Source organism: Corvus brachyrhynchos, unplaced genomic scaffold, assembly GCF_000691975.1.
Source record: "Corvus brachyrhynchos isolate BGI_N302 unplaced genomic scaffold, ASM69197v1 scaffold307, whole genome shotgun sequence".
NCBI classification, from domain to species: domain Eukaryota; kingdom Metazoa; phylum Chordata; class Aves; order Passeriformes; family Corvidae; genus Corvus; species Corvus brachyrhynchos.
This window is the reverse complement of record NW_008239288.1, coordinates 1930069-1943897: the sequence shown is the minus strand read 5'-3', so window position 1 is coordinate 1943897 and position 13829 is coordinate 1930069. Positions and strand designations below refer to the sequence as shown.

Sequence of the window (13829 nt, the reverse complement as noted above, 5' to 3'; positions counted from 1 at the left end):
GTGCCGCCGCAGGCAGGGCCGGGGGTGCTGAGCGCTCGCTCCCCGCGCAGGGTCGGTGCTGCCCGGGCAAAGCGTGAGGCCGGGCACTGCTTCGTGGTGGGGTGTCCTCTTCCACTCCAGCCCTACTATGTATATATACACACTATATACACTATATATATAGTATATATACCCTTTATGCACATATATGTGTGTATAAGTGTCTAAAGGGAGGGTATCAAGAGGATGGACCAGGCTCTTCTCCGTGGTGCCACCCAATAGGACAAGAGGCAGCGGGCAGAAACTGATGCACAAGAAGTTCCACCTGAACATGAGGAAGAACTTCTGTCTTGTGCAGTGACCAAGCAGTGAAACTGATTGTCCAGAGAGGGTGTGGAGTCTCTGTCACTGGAGGTATTCCAGAACTGTCTGGACACACAACCCATGTGCTCTGGGATGGCCCTGCGTGAGCAGGGAGGTTGGCTCAGATGAGCCACTGTGGTCCCTTCCAACCTGACCCATTCCATGATGCTCTGACATCTTGTTCATGTCAGAGCTGTGCCACACTCTGTGGAGCGAGGTGCACCTTCCAACGAGCCGTCTGAGGCCTTGGGATAAATAGAGGAGACGTATGTCACATCAGAGTGTAAATATAAACATGGCACTACAACCAGAATGTTACTTACAGTGTAATAAATGCATTCTACAGTGTAATAAATGCATTCTCTTTGAAAAGGAACCGATGGTGGTTTTTTATGTCTGTCCCAGTGTGTCAGGGCTGAGAATAATGTTCAAGTTTTGGAGGGCAAATTCCTCACCAAGCACAAATGCTTTGATTTTTTTTTTTTTTTTTTTAAACTGGTTTAATTTTTTTCCCAGAAAAACTGCTCACAGTGTTGAGCTTTTCTGTGTTTTTAAAGGGGAAACTGTGAAGAGAGATATATTAAAAGCTAAAATAAAATCCCCTGAAGTTCCAATCAGAATAAGTGTTCCGCTGATTTAAATTACAATTTCTTAACATATCTTAATAACGGAATTATTTTTTCAGCTAAATACTTCAGTAAACACAAGATTGTAATCTCTACATGGGTACCTTTTGATGTCAGTATCGTTCTGTGTTTAACTAGCACAGACTGATACTAGGTCATTTATTTTTAGATGGAATACAATTCAGTTCACTTCTGGTGATACATACAGTACCACTTCTCTAAAATCATTCCAGCTGTGATAAAAAGAATGGGCCAAATCTGGTTAGAACGAGAATTCTATTTCACATTTTTGCCCTGTTTTCAGCTGTTTTAAGAAGAGGGTATTAGTTTTCAGACAGTTTTGGAAGCTAAACTAAGTTCTGTGAAGTTTTATAAATTCATAAATGTTCATTAATATATTTTTCTGTCTTCTTTTGTGTTTGTGTGTTTGTTTTTCTGGAACAGTAAAATTTTTAGAAGTTATTAAGCCATTCTGTGCAGTGTTACCTGAAATCCAGAAACCGGAAAGAAAAGTGAGTGCCACATTATGTTCTTACATTTATTAGTTCACAGAGGAGGGAATATTGTGATATTCTAGTCCAGGCTCCAACATAGATACTGACAGTGGGCCCTAAAGTAGAACATATTCTTTGGAGCAGGGGAAACCCATGTTAAGGTAAAACATTACTGTGATGATGAATTCTGGTAAGTTGTTCCCTTTAGTAATTATGCTAACTCATTTTTTTAAAATCTCAATTCTAGATTAAGTTTATTTAGTTTCAGCTCAGTGTGATGTATTTTAATATACTAGAACAGAGTTTTCAAGCTTTGTTTTTCTGTGGATCCTACTGTTGACTTTGAGCTGGCTTGTATATTACTTGGAAAATAATTTTTCTTTAGATCAGGAAACACAAATTTAATTCTTCCCACAAAGTATTTCCTACACCCATAGCTATGATTCACCTTGCTGAAGTGGGAAAGTGATCTGTGGTACAGTTCAGGTAATTGCTCCCTGTTCACCTACTGGATGTAATGTTTCTCTTTGATCTGAAATCAATGAACTCAGATCACTTACAGCTGATCTCTCTAGTCCTCTAGCCCTTGAAACTCCTTCCATTTCTTGGCACATTTTCTAGATTAAAAATAGGTAATTTCTACAGATCAGGAAGAGAACTGCCTTGTCCAAAAAAAAAGGCCAACCAAACACCATTTTTTACTTTCAAAACTCAAGCAAGCACATATTGCTCAGGTGACAATCTAATTAGAGTAACAAATTGACTTAATATTGTCATGACTTCCATGAAAATTCCTTAAGAGCTAAATGTTGTTTTTTTATGTTCTTAAAAGGAAATGCTTAACTGGGAGCATGACACCATCCCAGAGGATCCTCCTTGGTTAATGAGAGGTTTCCAAAAGCTAGGACTGGATTCAGAAGTGTTTGTGCCAGTGACCACAGCTGAGCCTGCTGGATTAAATGGAGAAGATGCAGTAAAAACTGATGATTATGGCCCTCTGGAACTGATTTTTTTAAGACTGGGATTTGCCCCCTGGCTCTTTGATCCATCTGTCTTACCTAGTTGCTTTCCAGCATCTTTCAGCCTTGGGATGGATTTCTAAACAAATTGTTTAGGTCAGACAAAGGCATTTTCAGAGCAGGAATCTCCAGAGCCAGACCCGCATGCTGAGGCTTGGATGCACCAGCTCTGGGTGGCAGGGGCCCATCTTTGCTTCTGCAGTGGGGAACCTTGGTGCAATCTTTTGGTGCTGATTTATGGCATATCGTGATTAGCTGGTTACAGCCATCCCATTTTTGTCTCGTGAGATGAGTGAGAAGAGAAAGCTGACACAAACCTACAGATACTGATGTTTCTCTAAAACTCACTGGCAGATGCTGTTTGCCAGAGAGGAAGAGGGGCTTGATCTGTCCTTGTTGTCTATCAGCAGATGAAGGATGCTCAGAGAGGTGCCAAGATTCCTGTCCTGTCTATTTGGGTCACTTTGTCTTTACTGCTATTTAGGTTGCTGTCTAGACAATGGCTGCCAATTGCCAGCTTTGTACAAATTTAAAGTGAAAATATAATTTGGAACATCTTTCCTAGGCTGAAGAGCCCTAAGACCATTTTCAGTCATGTTCCTTGTTTCTGTGTAGTTTGTAAAGTGATTTTGGTCATTCCATGTAACTCCAATTCTCTATAATTTATTGTTTTCTTGCAAGCTGTCACAGGCAGATATGACCAGTAATGGTTTTAGTGGATTGGTTTAGGGCCAGAACAAGAAATTTAGATAACCAAATAGAAAAAGAGATTAATTTTCATTAAACATGTATTGATTGTTAAGTGAAGATGATGTTTTGATTCAGTTGGACCCTCACTGAATCATTTTGCCATTATTGTTATGAGGGAAGTGGTTTCTTCTGTCTCTAGGGAGTGTTGCTTTTGTGTTTTGGCCAACTTGATTAGCAAAAGTGATTGCTACTTTTGTAGTTAGTAGAATGGGCTCCTATTTCCCTCATGCACAGATTTTCTAAGAAGAACACACTGTTCAGAGCACTAAGATGATAATGCTCAAGTCCCTTCATTTTCACATGATTTAAGGAAAATATCAAAGGAAGAAAATGTCCAATTGAATCAGATCAGATGGTGAAATTTACTGTCCCTGTGCTTGTTAGCATTTGTGGCTAGAATATTTTGGTACCACTCTGTATTTTGCCATTCCTGACATACGGATTTGGATGACTCCTTTTTCTTTTTTGTCTTCTTTACTCATAGAGACTGTTTTCCTTGTGAACAACTGTGATTTGGGTGATGCAGAATTCCTCTAATGCTCTTACTCACCACAGTTACAGGGAGAACCAGAGCAGTTTTAGACTTTCACTGATGCCTCTGAAGCCAATGTTAACTGTGAGGCTGTAGAGATAAGTTGGTTAAGCATTTTTGGTTTTAGAAGGCTATGCTTAAAATCTGAATTGTGGAGTTCAGACTTGGTAAAGTGGGTCAGCACTGCATAGTCTAACACAACGTTTTGTTTGGATTTATTTCCTGCTGTCACTATTTTTCTTTTTATAACTCTGTGCTGTAAGTATTTTTAGCATCTGTCCTCTTTTAAGAGTGAGGCAGTAGCAGGAAATAAATTAAATTACTTGGATTATTTTGCTTCTAAGTGCATGGTTTCACTTATAAAGATGTAGACTACATTCTGGGTTTCCTTTTGCTTGAGGACCTGTGCTGCTGCTGCATTGGTTTGTAGTTGCTCATTTGTGGGTGTTCAGTACCAATTAAACCAGGCACTAATCCTTTTTCTTATTACTTCTCCACAGGCAGATTCAGTGGTTGGAGGCAGAGAGCTCCAACCATTTCTGCTGTATCTCTCTTATGTGTTAGTTCATGTCATGTTTTAGTAGCTGCTCTACACTTGTCTGCGGTGAACACACTTAACCCTCAGGTTTACAGTCCCTGGAGGAGAGGTGGGAACTTGAACATAACCCTGCATCTCAGCTCTCTCTGCTCTCTTCAAGTGCATTTCTTCCTGTCTCATGCTTTGAGGAATCCTCTGGCTCAAACTTAAATCTTGTGATTCCTCTCTTCTTGTACCTGGCACTAATTACAGGTGCCTCAAATGTTGTGACCCTGAGATTCTCTTCAATTAAATAATGACTAGTGATCATTGGTCTGGCATTCTTTTTAAAGTAATAGATAACCTACATCAATAAAAATATTTTGGAGGAAAACAAAGAATCTTTAAAAATCATTTTGTGATCTATGTCCATGAACATAATGATGAATTTAAAACTTCCTCTATGTTCCTTTGAAGAACTTAATTCTAAATATTCTGAATTGCTGTCAAAAACTCATGGTTCTTCTTGTTTTTATCACTTCTCTTCACAACAGTTCAGTTCCTCTAAAAACTTATAGTGCTTTAGTTTAGTAACCCAGCTTTACACAACTTCTGTTGAAGCCTAGAGCACTAAGAACTGAAGATAAGTTTTTTGCATTAATCTTTCATGTTTGCTCTGGTAAGTCCATGATTTTAGCCATGCTGTTGCTCTTCTGTAAATACCCACTGTATTAGAATACTGTAGATAAAATATAGTCTAGTGGCTGAATGTCTGCCAGTCCCACATAAGTTACCTTTGTCTCTCTCTCTCAAATCTGAAATCATATTAAAAGTAAGTTCCAATGAGGAGTGATGCTCTCTGGTTTGATATCTTTGCATTGAATTCTGAATGATAACAGCATTTAGTACTGTTGTGAGAGTGCAGTGGAAGTTCTGTATACAGTGAACACATCTGTATCTCTGCTCTGTCCTGTAGATCCAGTTCAGAGAGAAGGTACTATGGACAGCCATCACACTCTTCATTTTCTTAGTGTGCTGCCAGGTAGGTATTGATGTTGTCTGTGTCAGAAAATGTGTGTTCTGTACATAAGAAGTATACTGAAAGCATGAGTGTCTCATATTGACCTACCAGTTTCAGGTTTTATTATTATGTTAAAGTATTTAAAGTTCAGTTCAGAAAACGTGGTTCTCTGAAATCTCTATAATCTCTTGATTGTTGATCATAGATGTTTTTAGAAACTAATGCTTTTTATTTAGTCAGAAATGCATAACTTTTTTTCTTGTTACAAAGGTCCTGTCAAATGATGATAATGGCTGCAGGGTAAACAGCCAAGATAATTATTTATTGAGCAGCATAAACAAACTGAGCAATTCAATGCATTGTTTACCCTCTGTTCATAGCTACATTTAAATTTTAGCACTCACAAGTGTGAAAACTGAATCAAAGTGACTTTTTACCAAATTCCTCTTCAACAAGTTGATGGATTGTAAAGATTGGAGGAAAATGTTTCTGTGAAGTGTTTAAGTTGACATTTAGAACTTGTTTTTTGTGAATATCCTGGTAAAGTTGTTAGTTAAAACCCCTCCAAAATGCCTGTCTTTGTAAACATTTATGTAATCCTTATTACTCATAGTTGTAGGTGTTCCTAGAACCTGTGCTTGGGATGTAAACAGTGGAGGGTTTTTTTGTTTTTCTTTAAAGAATACCTGGATACTGAAGAAAATGAGAATCCATTTATTACTTGATATACATTTTTTAGAACTTGTAGACCTCTTGCAAGATTTAAAACTAACTGTACATTTGAGAATCAGGGTTTTTAGCTTATGTTTATTAATACAGCCATTGCAGACAGCAGGGCAATAGTTTAATAGTTTTGATTTCAGCTCCGAAGGACTGTTTAAAGGCTAAAACCCAGCTCTTGTACCTACCATTTTTTTGAAAGGAGAAAGTGGGAATGATACTAGAGCTAGAAAGTAATGTCGTTTATCTGTGTTTACTAGCAGCTGGATGTATGCATAATTAGAGTATTGAATCTATATGAGAGATTATAGTAGTTGTATAAGGAAAACAGATGGTGCAGACTAGAGTTTTCAGAAATTGATCTCGAAGATTGCCTGGATTCCTACTCTCTTGTTTTGGTGATTGGGAAGCTCTTTTTATTGAAGAGCTCTAAATCCCTCAATATTGACATACAGAATATTGGAAGTTTTTTATGAACTTGTCTAGCATTGACAGTTCTGTGTGGGATTTTTCAAAACATATTTCTGTCTCTAGAATTTCAATATTTAAACTTCTTCTTTCTAGGGGTTTCTGTTTTTTCCTGTAGAAGGGTCTTAGTTTAGTCCTCTGAGTTATGCCCCTGTTGGAGGATTGAAAGAGATGGTACCTCTAGTTTAATTAAAAAAAAATTTAAACAGTGTAACAGTTGAAGCATTACATGCTAAGATTTTTGTATTAATGAATGCTAATTGTGTGTATCTGTTCAACGTTGTTGTGCTCTTTGACAGATCCCTTTGTTTGGAATCATGTCATCAGATTCTGCAGACCCCTTCTATTGGATGCGAGTCATTCTTGCATCAAACAGAGGTTGGTACTTACTCTTTCCTCTGCTTCCTATCGGGATAAACAGACCAGGAGAAAAACAGTTGGCTGTTAAATTCCACACAACCCAGACATCAGGCTGGAAGACTTCGTAAAGTTCTTAGCACTGATGTAATTAAAATCGGTACTTGAGGCATGTTTCGTCTTAAGAACAGGATTTCTTTGAGATGCAGATGAGATTAATATTTATTGACAAGTTTTGGGATGATTGCATTCAGGATTTTAGAGCAGTCTAACTAATATATGGAACAGGGAATCTTCTGGCTTTCCATTTCGGAACTGCACTAATGTGCAGTATGAGGGTGTTGATTAGGAAATCCCTCACCTGTGCAAGTCAGTTACACTTCATAATAGTTTGGCAGTGTTATGGGTGAGTAATTTTCTAGGTGGAAAAGCTAAAGGCAGAGATGATTAGGCATAAAGTTTAGCAAAACCAAACTAACTTATTTTAGAAGAGTAAAGTGGAACACAACCAGATGTATAAGAAAATTCAAGCTAATGCTAGAAGTCTGAAACTTAAGATGGGTGACCAGTCATGCGTGACTCTAAATGAGGACACTGATCTCATCTGGAGCTTGGAAAATTGGCTGGAAGTAAGAAAATCACTGGAACCCTCTAATGTGAAGGTACTCCTTACTTAGGAGTAGCAGATTTTGTCACACGAGTGAGGATAGTAAGGTAAAGAAGTTCTCTGCTTCAAACTCTACTTCAGAATTTGCAGAATTTGGTGCATCCCTAGCAGTGTATGATACTAAATATGCTGCCCACTACCCAGACAGAATGGTAACAGTGGCCAAGAAAAGGCTAGGGAGACAGCAGTAAAAAGCAGGAGTGGGAAAGTGAATTTTCACTTAAGTCAACTGACTAGAAGTCATTGGAGGATGTGAGATGAATGCTGAAGTTTTTGACATCCTAATTTTCTAGCTGCTGGAGGAATAGAGATTTCCATGAGAGGTGATGTAATATTTAACATGTAAACTCCAGGATACAAGTATGAAAGAACGAAATTATAATAATTATTTTAATGCTTTCCCTCTTTGAATTGCATACACTTGGAAGTTGATACCTCAGTGACACTGTGCCAGTGAGTTGTCAGAGTAAGAACATTTTAATGACAGTCTTTGTTTTGTTAAGAACTAATTTAATCCTAAACTAGAGTCAGTGATTCCAAGGGCAATGTTCTCAGAAACTGTGGATCTGCAAAACTAAACTTTTGGAAAATGTGACATTGAAACACTGACACAATAAACAACCAGGGACAAGATGCTGTCCAGTGAAAGGTTCCTTGAGGATATGCCAAAAAAAGCTGAGTTCAGCGTGCATTGGCCTTCAGTGTTAGTGTGGTTCCACAAAAATATTTGTAATTAAAAGCTATATGGGTTTTCCATGCTGCCTTCAAAATTACAGATTTTAACACAGCAGCCTTTTGTGAGGCCATAACTGTCTTTGTCATACCTGTACAGGAATATACATATTGGGAGCATTATTAAAAGTAAACTTTATAGGTCAAAAACCTTTCAAGAGACCTAATGCTTTAGGAGAGCTGCTTGAATGGCAATTGTATTAATTCTTCTTCTTTTTTAGGTACTTTGATGGAATTGGGTATCTCACCCATTGTGACATCAGGTTTGATCATGCAGCTGCTGGCAGGAGCAAAGATCATTGAAGTTGGTGATACTCCGAAAGACAGAGCCTTGTTCAATGGAGCTCAGAAATGTAAGAAGTGTTCCAACTAAAATTACTGAGTGTATTTTTATTCTTGGGAAAGCAGCCTGCCTAAGTGGTACTAGATATGAGATTTCTTTGGTAGGTGACTTCAGATTTTTTTAAAGGATTTGCTTTCTCTCTTGTTTTAGTATTTGGGATGATTATTTTGTGTAGGTGATGACGGGAATGTATGGAGATCTGCTGAAATGGGTGCTGGAATTTGTCTTCTTATTATAATTCAGGTTTGTAATGAGCTATTTTGTGTGTAACTGAGACTGGTTAGATACAGTATAGCTGGAAGGAAAAATCTTCCTATGTCTGGGTGACTTCAATTTATTTATTTTTAATGCTGTAAAACATCATCATTTTATCTGTCTATATATGAGAAATTCTAAATGTTCCATAAAGGAGGAGAGTGGTGGGGTAGTTAGTATCAAAAGTATTTCAGGTAGGGGTGGCTGCTTAATTGAAAATACAGGAATTGGTGGACTTAGGAAACAGTGGCTGCTGTTCAACGCTGTGGAGGAATTCTCACTAAATGGCACAGCTGCAGCTTTGAGACATTCTCCTGTAGAACAAAGCAGTAAATGCACAAACTTAAACATTGTTTTAGAAAAAAAGTTATTACTGAGTAATCTGTTTGTTGTGTCTGCCTTGAAAAAAGGCACAGAGCTCATTGCCAGGTGAGATGTACAGGCCTTGGTATGTGAGAGGGCAGAAACACTGCATGAATGACATTTAGATGAAACACTTAATGATCATTCTCCAACATGATGAAAATACTGAAGCAGGGAATTAATACACAGCTCTTGACTTGATTTATTCTTGTTTCTGCTCAGTTTTGTTTCTTTTCTCACAGCTGTTTGTGGCTGGTTTGATTGTGTTGCTGCTAGATGAGTTGCTACAGAAAGGTTATGGATTGGGGTCTGGTATTTCCCTGTTTATTGCTACCAATATCTGTGAAACCATTGTCTGGAAAGCTTTCAGTCCCACTACCATCAACACTGGCAGAGGTATGTGTGCAGTTACAGTCAGTCACAACATGTTTCAGTGGGTGTATACTACACACTAACTATCAGAAGTTTATTGGATGGCATTTAAAAAAAAAAGTTTTAGTGTCATGATTGGCTTCTGAAGTCAGTTGTCCAATTAACATTGAAGATAAAAATGTCTGATTTACATGGAGATTGGTACAAGTTTGCCTTGGCTGATTTGAAGTGCAGCAGTTAAAATGGGACTTGAAGTCCTTTGAATGAAAATTTTTGGATTTCCAAACTGAAATAGTCTTGTTTTATCATCACTTAGTCCATGGAAATAGAGAAGACAGGAAATACTGTACATTCAGAGGAGTTGTTTGTGATCCAGCTGTTGTTTGTGGCTATAGGATACTTTTGTAGTTGGTGCCTCTGAGTTACTGTAAGCTGGTTTGATTCTTCAGAGACTGCAATCTCTTCATTCCTCAGCCGGTCTTCAACAACATTTGGTTGTTCTGAGACCCCTGAAATACCACTTTAAGATACAGCATCAAGGAATTAAGTAGTTTACTGCATTCATTTGAAATCCTGAGCCATGTTTTTAGTTTGCTTTCATTTGAACCTAATTCTTAGTAGTTCTGTTGCATTTTTATTACTGTTCTTCTAAAAGTTGTTTTTCACCTTGTTTATTATTTCTTCCTTCCAAACATCCTCCTGCTCCCAGAAAAGGAAGGAAGGGAGCATTCTTCCATGTGTGTGACTTTGATGGGGTTTTTTGGCTTTTCTAACCAGGAATAATGTTTTTTTAGATCATTCTACATTCCATAAGCTAAAAAAGAGTTCTGTATTGTGACATATTTGTTATAACAGGATCCATGTCCTGTCGTATCAAATTTTCTGTTTGTCATACTTAAAATTTCCAAAAGAAAGGTACTTCTTTTTAAATGTTTTTAATTTGGAGATTAACCTTTCTTTCACTTTTTTGCTTCATGCAGGGACAGAGTTTGAGGGTGCTGTGATTGCATTATTCCATCTCCTGGCCACACGAACCGACAAAGTCCGGGCTTTGCGGGAGGCTTTTTACCGACAGAATCTGCCCAATCTCATGAACCTGATTGCTACAGTGTTTGTGTTTGCTGTAGTCATCTATTTCCAGGTAAAACTCCTCACAGCAGCTCTGCAGAGGTAGAAGTGCACATGGATCCTGGACACTGCAGTCATTGGGAAAAGATGGGAAGGTTTAAGCCAGAGTAACTGAAGTATCTTAGCTTTGAGTAACAAACTCTTTTTATTTCAGTGTTGTTATTTCAGTAACAATTATCTCTGTGACTGTAAAGCTGTTAGATTTTACAGTCAGGCCTACTTGCACTCAGCGTGTAATCTCACATTCCATTAAATGCCATACATATTATGAGAATATTTTTAATAAAATGGATGCTGGTACTGCAATGGTTGCATCACACCAATAATATTCTTAATATTCATCATTGACTTCAAAGAATACTTTTGGACAGAGCTGGAGAACTTTGCTTCTTTGAGGTGTGTATTACAGATTTGTTCTAGAAGACTGCATAGCTTACCAGTTTTTCCCTAATTTTCTTGAAACATTTAATTAGTGTTTCTTTCTAAATCTTAAGTATCTACTAAAATGGACACTAAAGGAGGATTCATATGAAGATATTTTGGGGGGAGCTAAAATGTGATTTTGAAATTTTTTTTTAAGTTGTTGAGTTTGAATGCTGGCAATCAAAAAAAAAAGAAAAGAAATACCAGGTTTTCAAGTTCATGTGGTTTTTCTTGGGTGTACTCACACAGGATCCTGCCCCAGAAAACAGAAAACTGGGCTTACTACACAAGAGCCTGCTGGTAACTGGTTACTTGAGTTAGAAGCCATTACAGGCTTTTATCAACCCCTATTCTATAAAATGTATTTTACAGGAGTACCAGTTAGCAGATGAGAAACCATGTTTACGTGAAAAGAATGTAATACAACCAACCAGTAACACTTTGAAGTCCGTAAAATTTGTAATCCAGGCTGTAGCAGAAAGCCTTTGGGCTCTACTGTCTCAGACCTTGCACTCCATGTTTATCTAGCAAGAACTGCATGGTCAGGAATAGCTTTGGGGCATAGTGGGAATTCCTTGTGTCTCGGAAGTTAACCCTGGTGCATTTGTGTTCTTCGCCACAGGGATTCCGAGTGGATTTACCTATCAAGTCTGCACGATACCGTGGGCAGTACAGCAGCTATCCCATCAAGCTGTTCTATACCTCCAACATTCCCATCATTCTGCAGTCTGCCTTAGTGTCAAACCTCTACGTCATTTCCCAGATGTTGTCTGTTCGTTTTAGTGGCAACTTCTTGGTGAACTTACTGGGACAGTGGGCAGTAAGTATTTATCACATTTTAGCTGCATAAAATTATTTGCATTTTTACTTAGATGTGAAACCTTGGTATTTAACCAACTGGAATACTTACTTTTTAACATTTGTAGATAAAAACTTATAAACATTGAACAGGAATTCCTTTATAAATACAGGACAGGAATGTGGGATGTCTGTGAGAAAACTAACTGCCTTTTTCTTCCCCTCTCAGGACGTCAGTGGAGGTGGCCCTGCTCGCTCTTACCCTGTTGGTGGCCTGTGCTACTACTTGTCCCCTCCAGAATCCATGGGTGCAATATTTGAGGATCCTGTCCATGTAATAGTTTATATAATATTTATGTTGGGATCCTGTGCATTCTTCTCCAAGACTTGGATTGAGGTGTCTGGCTCATCAGCAAAAGATGTAGGTGTTCTACCTTAATTGTTTTCAAACAGTGCTTCTGGTTTAGAACTGACCAGCTACTGAGTGATGGTTGTTATCCCAGTAAACATCAAGTGACTGTGAAACAGTGCAGCAGTTTCATAAAATAATGTTTTCTGCAGGTTGCCAAGCAACTCAAAGAACAGCAAATGGTGATGAGAGGCCACAGGGATACTTCAATGGTTCATGAGCTTAACAGGTAAGGAAATGCTGACTTCCAGGTGGATGGTGAAGAGTGCTGGGGAAGTGTCAACCAGAGCAGAGATTCTCGGAAAAATCTGATACCTGTTTCCACTGCAAAAGGAAAGATTGTTCCCATTCCGCTGTTGCCTTTTCCTAATTATGCAAAAGAAGTTATAGCAGCAGATTAGAGATTAACCTATAGTGTCTTTTTTTAAGTGGTATAATGAGATAATTTGAATTGAATCTCTTCCATATTTGTAAAAGATAGATACCTTGATTTTTACGTTTTTCTTTCCTGTTTTTTCCTTTTTGCAGATACATCCCTACAGCAGCTGCATTTGGTGGTTTGTGCATCGGTGCCCTTTCAGTACTGGCTGACTTTCTAGGAGCCATTGGCTCTGGCACTGGCATTCTGCTTGCAGTCACTATTATTTATCAGTATTTTGAAATATTTGTAAAAGAACAGGCTGAAGTTGGAGGAGTAGGTGCATTATTTTTCTAGGTGTCCAAATATTTCATGGTTCATGTGAAAGGGAAAGTATTTTGACAACATGCGTCATTTAGTCCAATAATGCTATTTTCTTTCTACTTGTTTTCAAGTGCTACATGTCCCATTACTGTAATGGGCATTGAGCGATGCCTGTGTGCAGCATTAGTACCAGCTGCCTTAAGAATAAAGTTTACATTATCTTGTTTAAGTATTATTATCTAGTGTTGCCTGTAATGCTGGAAACAATTCATCTACCTTGCTGTTCAGACACTACTACAGTGAGATGGTAAAATGTATCAGTTTGAGAGTGGTAAACGTCTTTGCACACAGCAGTAAAATGTTAAATTAATTTCCCTGTCCCTAATAGGAAAAACAAAAAACCTGAGTTCAGATTGCCACATGCCAGTATTCCTGACATTATTTGTATCTGTAATTTACATTAATTTTTTATACTTTTTTAACTCACATTTCCCCACCACTGAACTCAGCAGCCCTTATTCCTTTGCGGTGCCTCCACCCAGGCACCTTTCTCTGAGCTCTGAGGGTGGGCAAGCACTTTGCCGGCGGCTGATACTCATCTCACCTGTGAACTGGTTCTGTGGTGGAGCTGCTGCGGCTGGGGCAGTCAGGTTCTTGCCCCAGGCCTCCTGTGGGGCAGCCTGGCAGCCACTGTCAACGCTGGCAGGGCGGCCCAGCAGTTCTGTTCAACCATGTACTTGTGAAAACTGTGCCACTGAAACTTCATGTCCACTTTGCTTTTGTGAGTCTAAGGAACAAGGCCTGGTTCCTA

General features: G+C 38.5%; 1 protein-coding gene across 1 annotated transcript; it reads left to right on the top strand.

Annotated features, from left to right (window-relative positions):
• Window positions 1-957: 957 nt before the first annotated feature.
• Window positions 958-13828, top strand: SEC61A2 (Sec61 translocon alpha 2 subunit). Its single transcript, XM_008638404.2, is given in 13 exon segments — window positions 958-1480; window positions 5257-5322; window positions 6789-6867; window positions 8467-8598; window positions 8739-8753; window positions 8756-8785; window positions 8788-8831; window positions 9449-9602; window positions 10559-10719; window positions 11752-11949; window positions 12157-12348; window positions 12489-12565; window positions 12865-13828. Coding segments are annotated over 13 exon segments (1464 nt in total). The 5' UTR covers window positions 958-1351; the 3' UTR covers window positions 13052-13828.
• The last annotated feature ends 1 nt before the right edge of the window (window position 13829 follows it).